Source organism: Poeciliopsis prolifica, unplaced genomic scaffold (genome assembly GCF_027474105.1).
Source record: "Poeciliopsis prolifica strain line A6 unplaced genomic scaffold, Auburn_PproV2 SCAFFOLD007, whole genome shotgun sequence".
NCBI classification, from domain to species: domain Eukaryota; kingdom Metazoa; phylum Chordata; class Actinopteri; order Cyprinodontiformes; family Poeciliidae; genus Poeciliopsis; species Poeciliopsis prolifica.
In genome coordinates, this window is record NW_026562382.1 from 4,274,959 (window position 1) to 4,298,852 (window position 23,894).

Sequence of the window (23,894 nt, forward strand, 5' to 3'; positions counted from 1 at the left end):
TTCCACCTAGCCAGTTATTTTTAACACAGCTGACATCAAAGAACTTTCAAAGGCATCATAGGTGGGTTTAAAAACACGTGTTCTTGCACCCTGAAGTCTTGAGAGCGATAATGGGTTTCAATCAGAAATGTCTTTTACTAGTCAACTTGGACAAACTTGAGTGGCTTTTTCTCCTCGCAGCCCACACTGGAATCATTAGGTGAGTCACGGGAACGGCAAACTGCCCAGAAAAACTCAGAATAGAAGATTGAAAGCATATAAAAAATATGTACAGGAGAAAAAATAGAGATGAAAATTTCTGTAGGTTTTAAAAGCAAAAGAACATCATCTTATGGCTGCTGCCTTTTTGCTTTATTCTCTCTCAACTGATATTTGGCTTAACCCTTTGTTGACTTTGTAGACATTACTTATAATAATATTCCATATTCCTGCAAAACTGATGCAGGTTGATATGGCTGGCTATCCTTGTGACCCTAAAAATGAAGACATAAAATCTCTATGGGTGGGATCTTTGCTAGCTCTTGAAGAGGCCAGAAAACCAAAGAAAAAAAAAATCTGGGCAAACAAAAACAAGAAAATTGTGCACGCCTGCAGACCGAGAGAAAAAGAGTTGGAAGTGCTAAAATATGTTCTTACAAACATTATTATTATTATTATTATTAAAATGTTTGATCACAGAGCAAAACTTTACTCAGGAAATGAACAGATCATCACTTTTGTAGTGCTTCCAACAATAATTTCTTCGTAAGAAAGGAGTACATTTGCCTCATTTTCTCGTTTTAGTTTTTCTTTAATTGTTTAATACTGTCTCTAGAATTTCATCATTTATGATGATTGTGTCTCCAGAATTCATATTTTGCGTGACTTTTTCTTTTTTTTTTTTTTTCCAGCAGGGCATAGATACTGATACACAACATGGCAGATGGGGTCAAAGGCAGTATGACTCAACTTTGACATGTCCCATTCAAGAATGGTATGCACACTGGATGTGCATACCAAACAGTCTAAAATTCCCATATCAGAACAGGTGTTGAAGAATTTAATGACTCTTTGAGCAGTATCTTCCACAACTGTGCCTTTAAAAGCATAACTGGATTTAACTTGACATAAAGGAGTTCAAAAGCAGTTTACAGGAAAGGTAAAATGACTCAGAGTTTCCGACTCACAGAAAAACAGATTCAGAAACTTAAAAAAAATAATGTTCCTCATTTCTGAGTAGCACAGTGTGAACACTTTGCTACATTGCCATGTATTGACAAAACAGTTTTATCAACAATTATAAAAAATCATGAAAGCCTCAATAAATTGCATGTAAAGTTGTTTAGAAAATCCTCTCACACCTACCTGTTATGTTGGCACAAACAATAAGGATTCTTTACAGGGTTTTTTTGCTGTTGTGATTTTACACTTTCTGCTAAAAAGCAGAAGTTGCAAGGATATTTATTGCCATTAAAACACCAACAGTGGATGAAAATATTTTGTTTTCCACAGTTGGTGTTCAGATATTATTGAAGGTCATTTCCCAGTTGCTCAGTTCTTATATATTGTGAGATCGGACGGATTGCTTTAGATCTGCAATAAATAACTTATTTACTTTGTATTTATTATTGGATTTTAAAGCTCCTATCATGTGGCTGATGATTAAAGTAGGTCAAAATGTGATTAGTGGCCAGTTTGTAATAAAACAATGCCTCTAGAGGCATTCCAAACAGAGAACAAGCAGTACTAGAGAGCAGCTGTTTTTCATGGCACAAATCACCAGTGGTAAATAACAATCAAGCATTGATAAATATTGACATTTTTTGCCAAAACCTCATGTTCATCGGCACTTCGATTACATAAACTGGAATGGTTTATTTTCATGGAACATTAAGAAAAAAGTAGTAGAGGAAAACCAACTGCATTTATTCAGTTGTGGGGGAGGTTCTCATGACGTCCCCCCACAAGATGCCACCCTGGACGGTTGCCCATGTCGCCCATATCAGAAACCGCCACTGGCTATAAACATGAAAGTGTGCCGTCACGTTCAAAGACATAATCATGTTTCCATTTGGATAATTACATACATTTTAATACTAAAAGTCATTAAAAAAAATTCAAAACACCCTTGCATTTTGGTGTTAAGGCACAAGAGGTTTATTTTAATTTGACTATTGATCATTTGAGCTCAAATGTCAGGTGACCTCAACTCTGGGTAATGTTCTGCAAGTTTTTATAGTACCAAATTTTATCACCCGTTGCTAATTTCCAAAGAACAGTCACTCCACCCTTTTTTGTTTTCGAGAACAAATACAACATGGGCCCAGTTCTGTCATTGCTACAAAAAGCAGTGTTTACAACATTTGAGTTGAATTGGACTTGGACTTCAGGTTTGTCACTTTGGTGGTCTGTTTTCTTGTTACTTTTTGTTATTTTGTATTTCATTAAGTCCAGCTGTTCAGCATTATGAGCTACAATGTGACTAAGCTACATTCTGTCAGTTCACGGGGCAACACTGAGACACACAGGACAAAAAACACACACAGACATACAGACGTAAGGACAACTTATTGAGACCAATCATATTCTTGTGGGAGGAAGCTTGGCTACCCAGAGAAACCCTACACATTCCCAGGGAAAGCATGGAAGCACCATGCAGAAAGACACTGGATGAGATGCAAACCCAGAAACTTCTTACTGCAAGGCAACACTGCTGCCAATTGAGCCACTGTTCAGTTCATAGGTTAGTTTTCCTTATTTAGTCCAGTTCTTTTGGTTTTACTGTATCAAATTCACCACAATCATAATCCAGCCTGCATTTTGTTTGTTTTTGAATAGAACACTCCATGAACCACGAATGGCATCCGGGTAGTTGCAGAAATGTTTGTTGTTGGTAATTTGTTGATTAATTATTTAAGGTTCAGGCTGTTTTTGGCCAACATTCCCTCTCAGAAAGCCAATCTCTTTTTCTATTATTTGTGTGTAAGGAAATCACAGCAATACCAACCAGAATTTTTAGTTGGACACACGTCAACTCTTGAGAGAACACCTACTCATAAAAATAAAAAATCCTGATACCACATTACACAAGTAATTTTGTTTTTATTTTTCAATATTTATGATTTAGCAGAGGTCCAAGATAAACCGACTCATGCTGTAACTAAGACAAGCTCTAAGACAGAAAAGACATTTTTATACAAGTCAAAAATATCTAATGGTTTAATAAAAAGAAACATCTTGAATTATTGAACAACTACATTATGCCAAATCATGATTCACGCTGCAGCCTTACATTAAAGACAAGTTAATGTAAGTAAATTCTGCCCGTAGTCAGTGCTGTAAAAAATTATATATATATATATATATATATATATATATATATATATATATATATATTATATATATATATATATATATATATATATATATATATTTTTTTTTTATTAGCCACCTGAACTTGTTAGTTTAATTGAGGTGATGCTAATTAACCTCCATTGAATCAAATATGTGGTATGAAACATCTTGTTGCCAGAAAAGCCAATTTTTTGGTAATGAAAAACACACACTTAATCCCTATGGAAGAAAATCTATTGGATCTTATCAGTAGACTTTTGTGACAGGCGGAGATAACGGAGCCGCATGGAGAGAAATTGGCTGCCGATCTCTGAAAGCATACTGTGCATGCTGTGTATGCATGGTCTACTGAGATTGGTGATGTGCGTGCATGTTTGCGTGTGTGTGTGTGTGTGTATGAGAAAGGTGATGTGGTGGGTTATGTGGGGGTCTTCTTATCAATTGGCTTTGATTGCAACTGGATGCGAGCGTGTGACTGGTGTCACGCATGTGCATGCTGGTGAGTTATGTAAAAGATTTAACCTCATCCTCATACACGGTATGTGTGTGTATGTGTGAGTGTGTGTGGTAGGAGACAGAAAAGAAGGTGGGTTTGGTGGGTGTGAAAATCCATCCCTCTTCTAATGCATAGGTTCCATTGGCAGGCTCTGTAGCAGTGAGTGAAACCCCATTATCAAGATGAAACAGGGCCTCGCTCCAGACTGCTGAACCATAATGAGCTCCTCACAGCAGCCAACTTGTCTTCCCAAATAAATCACACACACTCGCAGACACGCAGACAGACAGGCACCCATATGCACACCTATCTCCATTATACGTGTTCTGGATGCTCACATATCTCCATTAAACCTCACTCACAGCCCAGGGACAACAGGGGGGACAAAAAAAGGTGGGGATTTTTATTTTTATTTCTTGCCAGGATTCCTGCCCCAACTTTCAAAGCATCTCATCAAACATATGTGCAGTAAGCTTTAGGAAGAGGCTCTCATTTGAAATACGTTCAAAACAATATGTAAACAATTATGCTAAATGTAGTCATTTTACATATTCGGCAGTGACATTTATAGAAAGTTATATCCTCCAAGTTGAAATGTGAATTAAAAAAAAGGAACAGCTGATTTCAGTGTCACTAGTCTTACAGGCCCAATTAGTAACAGACTTGTACAATTAAATGTACTTATACCTTTTCGACGTACAAACATACTTTAGTCTACAAACATAAAGTAGACTAAAACATTCATTCTATACTTGGTTATTCACCAAAAGTAACACATGAAGGCCAGCAGTAAAAAAAAAATAAAAATTAAAGAATAAGAAACAAATTCAATGACATCTGTCTGTGTGGAAAAGTTGAGCCTTTCCAGATGCGGCCTGCCTTTCAAAACTTCTCAAAGAGCACAACAATGACTCATACAGGAGATCATGACTGAATCAATACGATCAATCAAACTTCATTTAGTGAAGCTCAATGTTTAACATCGAACAATAAAAAGAAAGTGGACAATAATTGCACAAAGCTATGATTTAGGTGTGGTTTGACTAAGCCCTTGAGTGAGAGCATTGGAGTGACCTAACACTCCAAATACAGACAGTTTTTTAGGTTTAGAGACCACATCTCTGGTGATTGTGCTTGTTTATGTTTTTCTTTTCTTTTACCTGCTTCATAATTGATACACCAATTTGTTGAAGATCCCAAAGAACTGCTGTAATTGTTACCCGTTACCGGCTGTACATTAAAATTGATTGATTTAATAAAATTACTGACCAGGCACATTCACTTCTTGAGCTTTACATTCCATGTTTTTGTAACTTTGACAGATGACTGCTCACTGGATACAGTAAAACCTAAATTTACATTGTACAATAAGTCAAATAGGATCAAAGTGAACCTAACCTGAAAGGCCAAAGCAGTTCCATATGTTGCTATAAAAGCATTTAGGAGACCAAAAAGCTTTTGATCCAAAGCTTTTAAAATCCATGATGCATTACACTTGTGCTATAACCTAGTACCGCTTTTCATTATTCTTTATTAGTTGAGGATTAGCAATATTAGCTACATTTATTTTAAATTCTACAAAATGAAGTAATGTCTATAAAGACGCCAGCACAAAGACGACATTTTTTCAGCTTTGCCAGAGCCATCGACTGATCCAGCCAAAAAGGTGTTGCTTTGAATTTGTTGGCTGTAAAACATTGATTACAAAATACGTCAACCCAAAGCCTCATATTTAATGCAGTCTAAATATGAGGCTTCAAGGTGAGAGTAACAAGTTTTTTAAGTGTCTTTTAAAGTAGATGCAACAATCATACTTGACTGATGGATATTTTGGGCTTTATCTCAGTTCTAACAAACATATCTTGAGAACTACTTAGTATACAAACTAAATGTATTCAGTTCTACCATTAAATGTGGCAAATACTGAGGCATAAGCTCCAGCTTTCATGATAGAGGCAGTCATTTTAAATCCAATAGGAAAATAGAAAATGAGGATATAACAAGAGTATCCCAATGTATGCGTCACAACTTGGCCATTAACCGAGTTTTACTGCGCTCACAATAAAGTTCATAATAGGACATGCCAAGCATGTGAGAGTATTAACTTTTAATGTGTTTAACGGGGAGAAAACCTGATTCTAAAAGGAAAACAGACCGACTCCCATCAAAGTCCATTGTTTTGGTACATCACTCATTCGTATTTAATTAAAATAACTTCATTCTTCGATTGAGACCGTGAAAGTGAGCAGGAAACTGATACAAATTGAGTCTGTTTTTGCGAGGTTGAATGCATTTTGATACTTCCCTCTGTTTTGCTTTTAAACTCATGAAACCCTCTGGATTTTAGGTGAAGATAATCCAAGTAAATACAAAAGGCAGTTTCTAAATCAAGATTCATGTATTATGCAGAAAAATATCTATCCACACCAGCTTGACCCCGTTTGAGCTGGTGCTTGTAAAACATGAAGCAGCTATTACATACCATATTTCACTAGCCATAACTTGCATGTATAATCACAACATTGGCTAAAAAGAGCTTGTATGACAACATATTAACTTAAAGGGCAGCGCAGCAAGCTAATGGGTTTAAGGAAGCAGTAATCGTTTAATTTGACACTGTTAGTTTGGATAGCTTTTTTCTTTTCATAAATATTATTATATATTTAATTTTGACTAGAAAAGAAGAGCTGGAAGAAAAATGCACACTTTTTTGATTGACAAATTAAATTATCACCTGAAATCCAGCAAAGTAGATGCACATAAAACAATTTTCCAAATAAAAAGCACTTAGTTTGCCTTGAATTATCATGACTTATGTAAACAATGCCCAGCAACAAAAGTTCATAACATCACAATGTCTAATATCAAGTCAGCAGCATATTATTATCTGCCTGAAAACTGCTTCAAGCCAATGAGAGAAGTGAGGTACTTCTGACAGCAACCAAGATAAAAAAAAGCCATATTTCTGTGCATTCAACATGTGGGAGGACATTGCCTTTCAAAATCAAGTTTGTAGATGAAATGAAAAATATTTTCAGTTTTCTAACAGCTGTTTGAAACAGACCCAAAACATCAGCTGGGGACTCCATCTGCCAAACTGCACTGATCTAACCCACATTGGGGATATCTGCTGCATCACTTACTGACCCTCTGTAAAAACCACATCCAAGTATCAACATATGTTGAGCCACGTGGATCTGCACAGTATTCATTTAAACAGCACACAACTCTTAAATAAGTATTCTGAAGTTATTGCCCAATTACAGTGTTGAGCAAAAGTATTCACAAGACATTTTGGAAGATTACATTGAAATATGCAACAGGGATTTTATGTGATAAGCCAACACAGAGTAGTTAATAACTGGAGATTGGAGGCAAAAGGAAAAATGGTTGAAATGCTGTTAAAACTGAAGTTCTAGAGCTGTGTATATCTACTCCAGACTTGTGTGCATGCATTACAATGTTTGGGAGATTATTTCATTACATGAGTTTGGATTAAAGTTTTTTATGACTTTACTCTTTACCCCGTTCTTTGGTCTTGCTGATACTATTTATTAGGTTATAGTGGTTAGCAAACCTGTGAGGTCTTGCCAGAGCAGCTGTGTTCACACTAAACTGATAACTGAGTGACTTCTGCAGGCATATTGTTGCTCTGGATCTCATTTAAGGGTATCAGATTAAAGGCACTAATAATGTTCACTTTACACTTCAGATTTATATTTAAAAAACCCTGAAAGCCTTGTGCTCTTTTTCTTACACTTTAGAGTTCTGCATTACTTAGTGTTAGTCTATCCTAGCGCTTTGCAACCCAAATCGCCATATTTGCAATCAGTTGCCAATGTTACCTGATCTTTTAAACAAGACAGATTAACTAGTTTAGGAAAATATCAAAATTTTGTTGTTATCCTTTTTAGAGTAAAGTATTTCTAGACAAATAAAAACTAAAATGGAATACATTCTCCTCTTTAAGATGATGATATTTGTGTGAAATAATGTTAAAAAATAACAATTTCCAACCTAATGATAAAAAAATGATCTAAACTAATATTACTGCTACTTTTATTGTCATTCTATAGTGAAAATCCAATGCAAATATTCAGTGAAGAACTACAAAACTAAAAGCAGCATTTTAATATGTATATTTTAAAACAGAAGTGTCTTATTTATCATTTTTAGTCAAAGTTACTCAAATTCCTTGTGGAGGTCTAAAGAGTCACTTGCGGCATCTACAGGTGCAGGTTGCAGACCACTGGTCTATCCGAGACATTGGCGTTTGTGGCTGGAACATGATAGAATATAAAAAAAAGCTTGAAATCTATAAACAGTTTTGCTACACACTGTGCTAAAAATAGCAAAGGAAGGAATGATAACATAGCTCAGTGTACGCACCATTGCAAATTTGCCCATTATGTGTGGCGCAGACCCAGTCATGGCACTCGCAGCGAGGACCATAGAACTTCCCTGGGTCTGTGGCTTCACACATGCAGATTCCACAGTCACATTTGCCCCTGCCGCTGCAGATTTTTCCATCTGGTGTCCTGCAGCGGCGCAATGATGACTCTTGGGACAGCCTACACACCTCACCCACCTGGCTGAGAAAAAGAGAAAAGATCAGTAGTTTTGTTGTTAAAAAAAAAAAGACTAAAAGGGTTAGTCCAAGGGCAAGTGTACCTGTATCTGTTTGCAAAGCAACATTGACTCTACTGTAAAAATCACTTTTGAAGAATGTGCAGAAAAAGTTAAAATAAAATGATCTTTTCTTTTAATTTAGTTTGTTGCAACAACATTGGAAAAAGTCACACTCAAAGTCTCTGGGGATTTATTAACAATCCCTACTTTAAGGATAGTCTAAAGACATTCATGTGGTTAATAAATCCCCCAAAATAAAACCATTACAAAACTTCACCTTTCAATGACCAAGTCTGGCTGCTGTTGTTACACATGTCCCTAGGTATTCTTGGTGAATAATTTATATTTTATTTGGATGCAGTTCCAGCTCTTTCTTGATATTGGCAAAGAGTTTGGCAAATGTGCATGCATTTCATTCAATCAGCGGCTCAAAAGTTCCAAACCTTTCTCCCAAAATTGAATATAAAATATTTTCCATGTGTCACCAGAAGATGAAACAAGTTCCATTTCACACTTTCTTCAAATATTAAGGGCATTTTTAGACTTGACTGCAATCCTTCACACACTATAGCAGTAAATTTTGAATCTTGCACTATTTGTCATAACAACCTACCCAAATTCAGTTTCATTGTTTTTTTGTTTTTTTTTGAGTTTGCACAGTGCTGCTCTGTCCTTAGCTGATCTTCATCATTGTTCTATGCTGTTGCATACAAATGACATCTGTACAATTTAAGGAACTCCAGCTGCTCTGCTGATCTGACTCACACTTCATGCACAATTACATGCATTTTATTTAATGTGCAAAATTAATGTCATTGTGGGATACATGAGACTACAGCTGCTGCCTGCCCTGTTCTGTGTGGTTCTTTTTGGCGCCCCTTGAACACCTTCTTATACTGCAAGATAGACGTTCACTATTGAGAAAATAGCAGAGAAGCCACGAAAAATTGTTGAACTGTGCAACATCTAGTTTTATGGCAGACATACCCTGACAAGAGGCAACAGGGAAATGTGAAGAGTACATAATAGTTACCTATTTTATTTACACTTACAGCCACTTTTATAAAGTGCTTCCTCTTGATTTGGAGCATTTGAAACATTTGTAACAAGGTTCATTCAATGTCTGCAAGCCTATTTTGTAATGTTTTTCCAAAAAAAGGAGAAGCTTTTCGTTGCCATAACATTTGAATTATTCAGGATTTATAAAAGACTATTTCATGCATCACAAAAACCTAGAATTTAAAGAGGGTTGTGTACATTGCTTGTTATTATACATATTAGATTGTGGTGGAGAGGAGGGGGGATAGTTCACCCTCAACAGCCTATTTATGTTTATCTGTTAATAACAATAACAATATAACATTTTCATGTGACAAAGCTGTAAAGAAGTTCAAGGGGTGTAAATACTTTTGTAAGGGACTGCATATTGTAATTCAGGACAAGGTATATTCTTTGGCATACATTTTTCGCCCCCATTACAACAAATTCTGCAAGCACACATCTATTTTTAAAGTCCCTTAAGCACAATGTATCTGAACTATTAACATTATTATTTGGAAAGAAATTATTTAAGATAGCCTAGTGCATATAAACTGAGAGCTCCTGGAAAAAAATACCCAACCTGGCATGGAGAGAACATACAAATTCCACTCTGAGAGGCCCCAGCTGGCCAGCTTTTACCCAGCACACCCCAGAAATTAACTTCATGCCCTGTATGACAATCAGAGCTCTAATAGTGACATTCAGTCTTGTGGTTTGTTGTCAAAGCTTACTGGAGGACATGTCAGTTATGTCAATTCAAACACCACCACTGGAGTAAAAAACAACAACAACAAAAAAAAAAAACAATCCAGGAAAACTCATTACTTTGAAATCTTGCAGTATGCTGCCTTTGTGGACTGCATTATTAACAGCTGGCAAACAAAGACACATTTGTTTGCCATTTGGAAACCAGAAAGTAAAAATGCAGACTATATTTATATCACTGGCTTTGCTAAAACTTCTCATACTGTTTTCCCAAACTCGTAAGTCAGCATAACTTTGCGCCTGCCTTTTATTACTTGCACTTCTGGTTGCCCCCAAATAGAAAACCAATAAAAGACACAAACAGACTGATAGAAACTCACCTTACCGACTGTAACAAAGTGTCCTCAACGGTAGAGAGCAGGATCAGAAACGACGACACTAGCATTGACTGCAGAAAAGCCTCAGTGTGCATGTTTATATCCCACAGAAACCTGAAATAAAGTAGCTTGAAGGAATTTCCCAAATCTTACGCTCCTGAGAGGACAGGAAGGGAGAGTGAGAGGGAAGAGAAAAGGAGAGAAGGAGAGAAAGAGAAGCAGGCTGGCCCGAACTGGCTCAGTCCCTTCAGAGTCCAACACTCCTTACGTACAAGTGCCTTTGATTAGTCCAAACTCTGATGGAGTCCTGGGCAGGAGCTAATGTGGGGAAAAAGCTGCCAAAATAACAAATTAAGTCACCAGTTTGACATTTAATCAAAAGCAGACTGTTTTTGTTTCATTTTGTCCTCATTTGTTTCTCCCATAACCTCTGTGGTGTAGCTGTTGTTCATACTTTTCCTTTCATCTATGACAAATGAGATCCAGCTTCCAGACCCCTAACAGTAAATGTTGTGAATGAAGAACACAAAAATGGCTCAACTCAATTTAAATGCTTTGGAGTTCCAATACAACTGGTTGCCATGAGCACATGTGTTAGTGGAAGACTTGAGTAGAATATATGGACATGAATAATTCACACTACTGCAACAATAACAAGCCTGTGCAGTCTATCTCAAACTTGAAGTGGGCATTATTGTGTGTGATACATAAACTTTAATTTATATTTATTTTATGTTACTTTTAAAATGAAATTATATAAATACATTTAAAAAAAATTACACATATTTTGACATTAATCTCTCTCCACGGTTAGTATTTTAATATTATGTTTCTTTGTTCACTGAATCTCAAGAGGTTGTCACTATAATTTTATCTTCCTCATTATGAAGCAAAAAATATTGAATTTAATTTCTGGTCTTCGATTTTGTCACTAAAGTAATTAATTTAATTTTATTATTTTAAAGTAAATAGTAAAACAAAGGTGTTGATTCGCCAACAGGAATCGGGTCCTGGATGTAAACAAACATCCACAATATGGAAACGGTTACCTGGGCAACGCCTGCGCGTCACCGCAGCTGATGTGATTGCATCCTGCGCGCTCCCGCAGTCTAGCACACGAGCAAGCCCAGAGAGAACGACTGATGTCATGCAAAGGGCCAGACACGACAGCTAAGGGAAATCCTCGTCTCGTAAGTGCTTCGGAATGTTTTCCTTCTCTGAAATCGTCGCGAACGTAACGGGGCATCCAGCTGTTTTGTTTGTAGGATGCGGCTCGCGCTCGGTGTCGCTGCGCGCTAGCTTGTTAGTCCTCCAGGAAGTGGAGGAAATCTCATCCTCCGCAGTAGGCCTCGACGCAATAGTCTTGTTTATTTTGCTGCATATTGTGTCTTTAGCTGGTTGTCACGCATAAAGTTAGCATTGTCTATGCTTTATACTTGCCCAGAGATGTAAATAGTTCCGGTGGTTAGCTTGTTTTATTCTCATATTAGCTGCTTTCCTAATTGTTTCCATAGTAATCTTGTCCTTGTGATGTAATTCTTTCAGTTTTCTTTTAAGAGAATAAATATGTTTTATATTCTTTCAATCAAATGCTTCTGAAGCAGCTGGTCTTTTGTTCATAAGACCTAGTGTTGATTTAAGCAAAGTCAGTGGGTCAGCAATTCCAGTCCCAAATATATTTTGCAATTGATTTTTGTTCATATTGTAAAGAAGAAAAAAGGAGATTGAATGTTGTTGAAAAAACAACGAACTTTAAAGATGTTATTTCATAATCTAAAAGTTGTTAAGTCCTTTATTGCGATTTCCCACATTGTAATTTGAGTTTTTGATCAAGCACTCTCAAAATTTATTTTAAAGAGTACAGTATAATTAATTTCTTAGCATCACAGACTTACGCTCCTGAGAGGACAGGGAGGGAGTGTAAGTATGCACTGTTGTGCATCAAATATGCATTTATTGATTACAATACAGTCTTTATTTTAGAGGTTTTAGAGGTGACATAAAGCTTATTCTAGTTGGTCCAGTGAAGCAGTGAAATGGCCTTTCACCATACTGTCAAGTTGGCATAATTTATTTTTGTTATTAGTGAAACATACAATTAGAGAAATCCACAAAGGCTTATTTTTACACATCTCCAGAAGTTTGTAAAAACTGCCAGAAAGATCCATAAAGTTTAATTTAAAACTCAGTTCATTTATAAAGAACCTTTAAAAATATGAACGCAATCCAAAGTGCTATCACAATAAAACGATTATCCTAGAAAAGTAAGAAATTTTTCTTTCATGTCCAATCTGTTGTAATTTGTTGTAGTCAGGATCCAGATGGAATGGGATGGCAGGCAGAGAAGAGAAGAGAAACTCAAAAAACACAGAAATCTTAAATAAACACACAGAAAAACTCAAATCCTTACACTTTCAGAGGTAAATAAGACCAGTGGATAAGATCAGTTTATCATTTAACTAGTATCATTGCTAATGTCCCAAAAATAAGGAAATCAAGGTTGATCTATTGTCGTTACCCTACTGACAATCAAAGGAAAATGTTACAAAATCTCATTTCAGATGAAAAAAATGACTTAAAAATCTCTTTTTATGTAATATGGAAATCTCTGCTTGCTGTATTTCCTGCACGTTATAGCAATGTAAAAATATGTGGCGATCACAACTAAACCTTCAGAGTAATTTTGCTAAGACACTAAGGTGGCTTTTATTAGTGCTGCTCCATATTAGGATGTCATGCAGTTTGCATGATTAATGTTTAATAGTTTTATGACGGTATCAGATGAAATAAATCCTCATTTTCTTCACTTTCTCATCTGTCGCATGGTTCCAACATTCAATGTGCGATTAAGCATCTTCAATACTGTCCTCAATGTCATTTGCAGATATCTTGTGGATTGAGACTCTATTAGGGTGGATATTATTTCCATGCAAAGTGCACGTTTATCACACCTGGAATATATTAACTAAAATTTGTGATATTTTGAAACATCCCCGTATTATTAATATTTCACATTTTGATGTTGCAAAAATACCAGAAATGCTTTGCTCACCTGCTGTATATGTTCACTTTTTATTAATACTGTATGGGACTTTTTTCCTTTAACAAATTTTCCCTCCAGACTGAGTTCTGGTTCTTTATCAGTTGTTTGAAACTGTTTTATCAGTCGTTTCATATTTTATTAAAAGGTAGGTAGCTTTAAAGGCCAAGGTATCAGGTGCATATTATGTAATGTCACATAAAGCAACAACATTATAATAGACATTATTATCGTAAAAGTTATAATGCTAAACAAATAAAATGTCCATTCAACATTTTTAAATGGATCCATGAGTTTATTTGATGACCCCTCGGGGACGTTTGGATAAATTCAAGTTTCCACCACAATTCTGATCAACACATTAATGAATTGGTGGGATGAGAAGTGCATAGATTGGCTTTTTTTAATATCAGTTATTCCTTTATTGGCTGAAAAAATAAGATTTTTGTAAAAGAGGTGCAACATTTTTATTTTTACAAGTAATATATAATTGATAAAAATCAAACTACTTACATGTTGTTTTGATTTTTATATCTATACAAAGTCAGTGTTATTGTCAATTTGCTACATATACAGCACTTCTAGATAAATTGAAATTTCACTTCCCACTCACTGATCCTTGATGCAACATGTAATGCAATTTGAAAACAAAAATAAAATGCTAAAAAACAATAGATAATAATAATTTATGTGTCTGTTATATTGTCATAGGTATATGTTGAAATATTTTAATTATAATTAAGGTACAGTGAGGCTTGTGGTGAGCAATGAAATCAATGACACAATACTCAGTCTTTCAAATTCTTCTTAGGCATCACATTGCCGGAAAAGTTTCTTTTAAGAAACATCAAAGAAACAGACAATAATTGCAACTTTTCTTTGGACTCACAAACAAAACTTTGACGAAGAAAGTTGGATTCTTTTTTTTTTTAAAGTGCGTACAGTTGCAATTATTCTGTTCAGAGATCACATCTCTCTCAGTGAAAAACACATCCTCTCTCCAAATGGAAAAGTAATTGCAGTCTTTGCCACCTATACTCCCACATAATAGCACTTAGACCCTGCAATTTTGTTTTCACTCTCCCTCACGTCTCTATCTGCATATGTTAAGTGTTGCAATTACACTGGAAAATTGCTCCCAACTACATGGGGTTTATTGGGTGGACAGTTTCTTTTATTGCTAAGAACATGTGAGGGAATGAGAGGGGTACAGTTGCACTGTTTTGCTTGTACTGCTGGTGTAATTTTGTTTTTTGTTTGAACAATATTGATTTTTCCTTTTTTTTTCTAAGTTTTTCTTGTTACTGGATTTAAATTCTTTTAGTACATATTTACAGCAACCTCAGCAGTAAAGCAATGTGTACTTTAAGGCTGGGGTTATTTGTAATGTTCGAAATGTCTGATTTAAAAGGCAACCCAAACAAGCTGCTATTGTTGGAAAGGAAAATAAATGTAAATTATTATTTTTTATGTAAATAGTTTAGTTCAAGTTCATGTGTTCAAATGGCCAGTCAAGGTCTACATAAATCATAAACGGGTTTATTACATAACAGAATCAAGGTTCATGAACATTCTTGCAAGGCATCAAGACAGTGGTTTTCAACCGCGGCTCTGGAGCCGCCAGTGGCTCTTTGGTCCTTCCAAAATTGCTCTCAACAAGTTTGCCTAAAAATAAGATCGCATCAATTGATGTTTTAAATTTAGGTATAAAAACAAATGCAGATTTCAGCAGTTTTTCAGTTTTTTCATTGACTATTCTCATTGAATTTACACAATTGAATGACGCCACAGAAAGTACTAGTATTTTTTAACTCTATTGTTCTTCTCATTAGTTTGGATGTTTTTTGTTGTTTTCTTTACAGTTGCATGTCTTTTTGAAATACATAGCATTGCATAAATATCAACCACATAGAAGACCATGTATTCATTTTTTTCTCTGCAAAACCTTTGTGTGTATCCTTATTTGAAATTCTGAAAATAGAAATTAAATGGTGGTTCAAACAAATTTCCTGCAGTAGATATTCATTGAATTTTGTATTTATTTATTTTTAAAATAAGTCAAATAACAATGAGTTTTCTTCACCTGACCTCAGGGCAGTTTGTGTATATTGCAAACCCTGGCAGCATACAGGTGCCAGGGTTTGCAACTACACATGTGAAAATGTTTTCTTACTTTTTTTCTTTCCTGCTCTTCCGACTGATACTGATCACTAGTTGCCACCGTCAACCCATTGGGACGTTCTCCTTTTCGCATCTGTAATCTCTCTCAGTCTGGTTGGTTCCTCCACCCCTCAGTGACCTGGGGATGAATGCACCAATGAGGAGCCTCACAGTGAGTCTGCTGGTCCTCCTTCACCCCATCCTCCTCCACAACACCTCAGTCACTCACTCACTTACTCACAGAGTGTGTCGCATATATGCCTCGATGTCAGACGTGGTGGGCATTCCTGTCTCTATGAGCGTACTGTAGATGTGGGTAGTGTACTGTACACCATATAAGCCATGATGTTGACTAACTGTTGTGTGTTATTTACAGGGTATGCCTGATCGCATGTTATGTGCAGTGCTGGAGCAATTTCAGCTTTACTTTTCCCTTTGGTATGTGCGCTTTGTCTCCATTCACAGTGTCATTTCTTCTTGTGTTCTTATGTTGAAACGGCCTGTACAGTTTTCTTTTTTCTGCATACACACATTCACACACACTCACATACATGCAGATGTTGGCAAGCACAGGTAACAACAAAGTCACACTCTTTCATCACAATCTGCTGCTGGTGCCTTTTCACTCAGTATGATGAAGATCTTGTAAGATCTTTTTGGGGATGGTAAGTTACTGGAGCTGTTCCAGTGTGAATACACTCGTTCTGTGTTCCATGCGTGCTACGTTGTGTATCACGGTGATCATTCAACGATGCAGCACATTTAGTTTTGAAGTATAAACCTGAACTCTGGCATTTCAAGTCAGGGACATTTTCTTGATTTAAGAGAAACCAAAGCTTGGTAATGCTTAGACATGTATTACATATTTCCATACTCAGATGTAGTTCTGATCAGAAGTTTACATACACTCATTGGGAGCAAAAATGTCGATTATTTTGGACTTTACTTATCCAAATTATTTGTTCATCGTGAGTTGATCACAGAAGAAAAACTTTAAAATATTGGACAAACCCTTGAGTCTTTGAATTTATTTCAATTTATTTTAAATGCTAAATACAGGTTTAGATATCTAAAATATATTGTAGCAATCAGTAAGCTAATGAAGGGCAATAATATAATACCTGACAATCATGTGATATTTTGTGATTTTTAAATATTATTACGAAAATAAAGTAATGACTTACTCATAAAAATACAATACCATAACGTTTTGTCAATATTGTATATTGTTTTTGTGTTTATGATGTAAAGCACTTTGAAATGCCTGGCTGCTGAATTGTGCTATACAAATAACATTTTATTTGATTTTGATTTGATTGTATATTAATGGATATAACAATGACATCCACTATACCTATTAGTTTATTATTACATTATTGGGTGCAGTTAGTCAATTATTACATTTTCAACAATCTTTGAAGTCAACGTACTCACTGTCCAAGAGCATAATAACATATTATAGTATTGGCAAAATGTTGTGTTTTTGGCTCACACACCTCATTACATTATTGGAAAGCTGCTACAGCTTTAGTACATTTTAAATGTTTAGAAGTATTAAGTCATTGCCAGGTGGTGCATTATCACCTTATTGGTTGAAACACAACCTGACCAGTGTTTAATCCCTAAATGTCCCTTTGGAGGTTGCACTTCTACCACAAGCATTTAGCAGCTGCCAGCAAGATTCAGGTATGAGTATTTGGCCAATCCATTTCTTTTAAAGATATTGAATTTCTGCCATGAACCTAACTTTTATGTGTGTTCTACAAATTTGCCATATAGTAGAAATTTTGACAGCATCTGTTTTGCTGCCAGTGGTACTGGTGGATTGCCCAATGTCAATAGAATAAAGAAAAAGGAGCACAATCTCTAAATACCTCAGCTTTTCTCTCAATTACAGGGATGAATCTTGGACATATTGAGGTGTTCCTGCAAAACAGTGATCCCAAATATTGAGAATATTTGGGATCAAATATTTAGTTTACTGTTTAAACATTTCACTCTGGATAAAAACAAAACAAAACAAAAAAAAAAACAACATTTGAGTTAATCATGAAAGTCCAAAAGTAAGATGGCATTCATTGTTCTTAAGTGCATGTAACTGTCTGACCAGAACTTTAACCTCACATAAAACTCAGTTTACCGCCAAACGTTCATTTTTTAACCTCCAGGTAAATATGGCCAGTAATGACTTTTCTGTATTACATATGCAAGAAATGTATAAATTCAGGATATATTCTAGGTTGTTAAGAGTTATAAATATAGTTCTACCACTGCCCTGACTTGGATCTAGCCAGAGTGCTCGCCACTTTCTCATTTAGCTTTGGTCATTGTCCTGTTCGCCTCCCTCTCCCTGTCAGATCCACTCTCTGTATAGCACAGCTAGTCCCAGCATGCTGAAGAGGAAACAGAGTTCCCGGGTCGAGGCCCAGCCCATGACCGACTTTGGGCCAGATGAGACCCTTGCGGACAGTGCTGACATCTTCTGGATAAACAAACCAGTGAGTCCACCTAGATAAGACTAGTTGACCAGTTAGAACTTCGCAGTAAGAGAGAAAAAAAAGACAATCACACTTTGTTTTTTTCCTTTTCTGTTCTGTTCCTACAGTGGGTCCATTCCTTGCTTCGAGCTTGTGCCATCATCAGTGTCATCTCTGTCTGTATGAACACTCCTAAGACCTTTGAGCATTACCCTCCGCTACAATATGTGACATTTACCCTGGACACGCTGCTCATGTTCCTCTACACTGCTGAGATGATAGCCAAGATGCATATAAGAGGAATCATCAAGGTAGTTTCACTGAGACTGTTCATAACTTTAATGATAGTCCAAAGAGGCACAAAACTTCAAAGTAAAACTTTCAAAGATTGGAAAGAACAGATTTTCTTTCTGCAAAAAAAAAAAAATAATATATAATTCACAATTGGGATTTTATTTAAGCCCATCGCCCCATCACAGTTGGAGGAAGGCAGCCTGGACATACATCTCAAACACAGTACAGGTGTGGAACATGGAGATGAATGTATGAGTCCAGCCAATTAAATCACACATAAAAAAAAACACATTTTCTGTCATGTAAAGCTTAACACCTTGATTTTCCCATACTTTAATCCAGAGGCTGGATGTTTGGCACAGCTGGTGACAGACTTTTGTTTTTATTGTTACAATGTGTCATATTTAAACACAAGTAGAAATGGAAGAGAACATTTCTACATTATTACATTATTTGGGATAATGTAATAATGTAGGGTCTCCTTGGTGCTTCAGGTGAGTTGCATACTTCCCAAATTTTACGTGTGAGCAGTATGAGCCGATCAGCTGTCTTTAGAGATTAAAATTATCTTGGATACTTTTCTTTGCTATTGATGTGCTGCTGGGCATCTTATTCTTATTTGTTTCTTGTTTTGTTAAGTTAGTCTGGGAGCCTCACTTGCTCTTAGTGTGTGTTTGTACATAGTTGTCTTCAAAGTTTCTCTGAGGAAAATGTTGTTGAAAAGACATAAAAAAAGATGATCCTGAGTTCCATCGAAACCACATGAAAATGTGGTTGAAAAGTGAAAGGTTAAATGTTATTTACATCGTGTGCAAGTTCAGAAAGAAATTCTGTCTTCTCCCTATTTTGCAACCTTTCGTATAAGCCCTTTGCTTTTTTCCTGTGCCAGATTTCTAAAGGAAATGCAGGAAATACATGCACACCAAAACACATTGTTAAAAAAGTGAACATAACAATTTTACAAACTTTTTAGACAATTTATTTGGGTGTAGGAAAATTCATTGCAGATGAATTCTACAGTACATTCTGTGAAATCTTCCTTCTACTTTAACAAAAAAATAAGCTAACCAAGGATTACTTATTATCATAAAAATTGAGAAAAATGAAACTTCCACATCAATTATTGCTTACAGTAAAAAAAAAAAAAAAAACTCGTAATTAGAGGCCTGTATTGGCATAGGGGAAGAAGAAATACCTTTGTTTCTGGTTCTTTTTATGTTCCGTTTTCTGTTAAGCACTGGCACATCTTATGAGGGTTGTTATTCATTTTAATAACATTAAACTTGTGGTAATTCTTTATATTTCATAAATAATGATTCAAAAATTATGGGAGCTTTTAGTAATATCTGTAAATCTACATGAAGGTTCATGTTTAATTATCTTATCTTCTATTGAACTTAGTGGCACTTGAAACGTTTGCTGTGTTCTATCACATTGTTAAAAGTGCTGGTTTATATATATTTATATATATAAATCCACATTGCGTAGGAGTGTAATAGCATGGTTTTGCCCTTGTCAGTACATGTAATCAAACATGGTACTTATCTGCAGTGTTCAGCACACACCCTTCCATTTGCAGCCTTTCTTCCTGAGAAAGAGTGACTCCCTAAGAGCTTCTTACACATTCTCTCTCTGTAAGTGATAATTAAGGATGGCCATTTCAACTAGCCCCTTGGCATTTCAGCTCCTTTGCACTATAGGGCCTTTGAATTTTTTGTCTTATCACATTGAAAACAGGCTTATGGAACGCTCTGTGGTCAATCTGTGAAAGTGGGCACTCTCATTTCAAATTTCTTTGTTGAATTTTTTTCTATGTGACTTTTTAAAAAAAAAAAATAAATAAACGTATTTGATCAAATGTACTCATTAAAGCATCATACAATGCTACTATTGCATAAATAATTGTCTGACATATCTCCACATATTATTTTTATTTGTTAGCTTACTGTCAAATATATAAATTATTAAATCCATTTAATATTTCTTATCTTTCAAGTCTTTTCTGTGATTCTTTTAGGGTGACAACTCCTATGTGAAAGATCGCTGGTGTATGTTTGATGGATTTATGGTGTTTTTCATCTGGGTCTCCTTGGTGCTTCAGGTGAGTTGCATTATTTATTGTTTTTAAAAATAATTAATACAACTGCTTCTTTGACTGCATATTGCATTTCTCACTTTAGGCCTATATTTATATTACTAATATCTTTTTTCTTATTTGTGAAGGTTTTTGAAATAGCAAAGCTTGTGGATCAGATGTCTCCATGGGGAATGTTGAGAATACCGCGAGCGCTAATAATGATCCGTGCCTTTAGGATCTACTTCCGCTTTGAGCTCCCCCGTTCCCGGATCACCAACATTTTGAAGTAAAACGCTACAATGAGAATTTTTTAAAAGTATGTGGACACTTTGTGGATGTATATCCTTGTAATGATGCAAAATCTGCTTTCTCTGTTCTGTTTCCCAGGCGCTCGGGGGAACAGATCTGGAGTGTCTCAATCTTCCTCCTGTTTTTTCTCCTGCTCTATGGAATTTTGGGTGTTCAGATGTTTGGAACCTTCAATCGTCATTGTGTTACAAATGATACAGAGAAACAGTAAGCATCTTCTGAAAATAAAACACTTCTTTAATTTCATATTTTATTCTTTGATGGAATAATTCTGAAAACTTAATGGCATTGTCCTTGTACTAGTGACATTATGTGAATCATTGTATACATATGCTAAAACAGCTGGTTGTCATGATTTTTTCTTATAGAATTATTTTTTTATAATCACATATGACAATTTTGACTAGAAAACATCAATTATATAGACATAACATCTGTTATTGCAATAGCATATTCTCACACTGAAATATGTAGAAAAATCCAACCTTTATTTTGTGCATATTTACTTAGCAAGCTATTTATATAAAGCCACATTAGCTGCCATGTTTCAAATTTGTATTTGTAAAAAAAAACAACACTATATTTTTCCTTCTACATTACTATTACGCAGCAATATGTTAAGATAAGATGTGCTTTATTGATCCCAAATTTGGGAAATTTATGTTTCTTGTGCATTTCTGCAATGCTCTTTAAGTGGTCGTGAATACATTTTATAGTTTAAACTTATTAAGGAGAAGAACATTGTTCACATATTCTTCCCACATGTTGACATTTAAATAATTTTCTTTCTTAAATACCTGTGGGCATATGTTGACATAAATAGGTGATCTTGAATAATTTCTAAACATTTGGTTTTTATTTATTCAAATAAAATAAATCATTAGTATTCTGTTTTCACAGGTCATTTTGACCCTAATGTTGGGCTTCATTTCCCTCCTGTTTGTCGTCACAAAAAATGACTCTGTTTCATAAGACATGTTGATTTATTTCAGGCCTGCATAATTAGCTTTATCAGGATTCATCACTGTGCCTCTGATTGCCCTTTGTGACAGTGCATTAAATTATCCCTTCTGATCCTGTAACCCCTAATAAACAATTTGGATGAGTGTCTGGGCAGGCAATTTACGAGAATTAGTTTTCATTAGTGAAACCTAGCAGATTCTGGAAACTCCTTCACCTCAAAGAAAGTTATACATATAAAAAGGATTTGAGTCACACTAAATTCAGTTTTTCTTTTGGGTAAGATGTGATTTTTTCCCCCCTCTTTTGTGTAGCAATGTGACATGGAACAGCTTTGCCATCCCTGATACTCACTGCTCCCCTGATGGAGAGGGCTACCAGTGCCCTCTTGGCTTCAAATGTGTGGATCTAGAAGATTATGGCCTCACCAGACAGGAGCTTGGTTACAGTGGATTCAATGAACTAGGTATATGTTGTTGTTTGATTTTGCTTCTGAATTTTATATTAAAACTTGAAATATAGTTTCTTTGTTCTTAAGCAATTTTTTATGCATCAGTTTCATATGCAGCAAAACTCCCAAACAATGTGATACTGCCACTGAGATGCACCACAGGACATGTTTTTCAAAATGAAGATCTTCACACCTTACTCTATTTGCAAGCGATAATCTGGCTTGTTGTTTTTGGAGTAACTGCTCCTCTCTTATTGGCTCGTCCTGTTAGCTTTAGCATGTATTTCCAAAATGTCTTCTGATTTTGTTATGGGTTTGATTCACGTAATTTGCATCAAAACATGCTATTTTGTGGAAAACAGAACTGGTCTCCTTCCTGTGATCACTTCTGGACAGTCCTATGCTGTTGTCTAGTATAATCAGATCTGTTAATTTTAAAAGTAACAATAACCTGCAGCGCTGTTCTGAAGATTGTCTCTAAGTATAAAATCAGTGTTAGACCAATAGTGCTTTAGTTCCCAAGTCATCTGAATCTTCATCTTACGATTTCTCCTGTCAGGCCAATCAACACATTTCTGTTGATTGGCCTGTAAACTCAGATTCAACAAATTGAATCAAAGTATAAAAATCTTTGACTGAAAATATTTTTGTATTTTTTTTCTCCTCGTTCTGCATTTCCTAGGTACAAGTATCTTCACTGTGTATCAGGCTGCATCACAGGAGGGTTGGGTTTTTCTCATGTACAGAGCCATCGACAGTTTTCCACGCTGGCGCTCCTACTTCTACTTTATAACTCTCATTTTCTTCTTGGCTTGGCTTGTCAAGGTTAGAGCTTCTGTCTTTCTACTGCTCTTCCCATAATAATTACAGAAGGCAGTTAAACATGAAAAAGCTCAGGTTAATTGACATCACCCAGTATTTTACCTACTGGAGTAATGACTTCTCTTTGTTACTAAAACATTCTCGGGCTAATTAGTGAAGGACTGTCATCTAATATATAGTGAAGAGAGCTCATGCACGGTTCTTTTTTTTCCTTTTTTTTGGTCATTTACTTTTAATTGTCTTAGCATAGCTTGGGTTGACTCCCCATGTCCTTTCTACTCCAGAATGTGTTTATCGCTGTCATCATTGAGACGTTTGCAGAGATCAGAGTGCAATTTCAGCAGATGTGGGGGTCGAGGAGCAGTACCACATCAACTGCTACTACACAGGTACGACCATCACACTCATAGACACAATGTGAGTGTTGCCCTCAAATTGTCATGATGACAGCTTGGGTATATTGCGCATCCTTGCCTTTCAATGTGAACCCCATAAAGCACCATAGCCAGGATAATCTGTCAACAGATGTTCAGATGAGAGCGAAATGAAAGTTTTTCACTTACATGCACAACACTATGTGTAGCTCAAAACCAATCCTGCTAACATCACAGCACTGACAATAACAATGGTGTGCTGGGAAGATGCTTTTCTTCATGTAAAGCGATGCTCGTCAGAGGTGATAGGAACCTACTAAAAGGAGCCAAACCTACCAAACGCCGTAAA

The 23,894-nt window shown here is 35.8% G+C and overlaps 2 protein-coding genes across 7 annotated transcripts in view; one reads left to right on the top strand and one right to left on the bottom strand.

Moving 5' to 3' along the window:
* Positions 1 to 11,070, bottom strand: part of itgbl1 (integrin, beta-like 1) — a 49,396-nt gene extending 38,326 nt beyond the window's left edge. The window contains exons 1-3 of one of the 4 annotated variants that reach the window (XM_055031798.1): positions 10,854 to 11,070; positions 10,585 to 10,738; positions 8,219 to 8,421 (exon numbers count right to left, since the gene is read on the bottom strand). In XM_055031798.1, coding sequence (XP_054887773.1) covers positions 8,219 to 8,421; positions 10,585 to 10,676 — 295 coding nt within the window. In that variant the 5' untranslated portion in view covers positions 10,677 to 10,738; positions 10,854 to 11,070. Of the gene's footprint in view, positions 1 to 8,218; positions 8,422 to 10,584; positions 10,830 to 10,853 lie in introns of those variants that run through there. The other 3 variants (XM_055031797.1, XM_055031800.1, XM_055031799.1) reach the window with 3 other exon arrangements.
* A 568-nt stretch (positions 11,071 to 11,638) lies between these two features.
* The window catches only part of nalcn (sodium leak channel, non-selective), a 72,212-nt gene continuing 59,956 nt past the window's right edge, over positions 11,639 to 23,894 (top strand). For 2 of the 3 annotated variants that reach the window (XM_055031780.1, XM_055031781.1), the window contains exons 1-11: positions 11,639 to 11,771; positions 15,836 to 15,953; positions 16,158 to 16,219; positions 18,139 to 18,279; positions 18,387 to 18,569; positions 20,570 to 20,653; positions 20,776 to 20,915; positions 21,017 to 21,145; positions 22,213 to 22,364; positions 23,032 to 23,174; positions 23,456 to 23,560. In XM_055031780.1, the coding sequence (XP_054887755.1) occupies positions 16,178 to 16,219; positions 18,139 to 18,279; positions 18,387 to 18,569; positions 20,570 to 20,653; positions 20,776 to 20,915; positions 21,017 to 21,145; positions 22,213 to 22,364; positions 23,032 to 23,174; positions 23,456 to 23,560 (1,119 nt within the window). In that variant the 5' untranslated portion in view covers positions 11,639 to 11,771; positions 15,836 to 15,953; positions 16,158 to 16,177. The remainder of the gene's footprint in view (positions 11,772 to 15,835; positions 15,954 to 16,157; positions 16,220 to 18,138; positions 18,280 to 18,386; positions 18,570 to 20,569; positions 20,654 to 20,775; positions 20,916 to 21,016; positions 21,146 to 22,212; positions 22,365 to 23,031; positions 23,175 to 23,455; positions 23,561 to 23,894) is intronic. The other variant, XM_055031782.1, reaches the window with a different exon arrangement.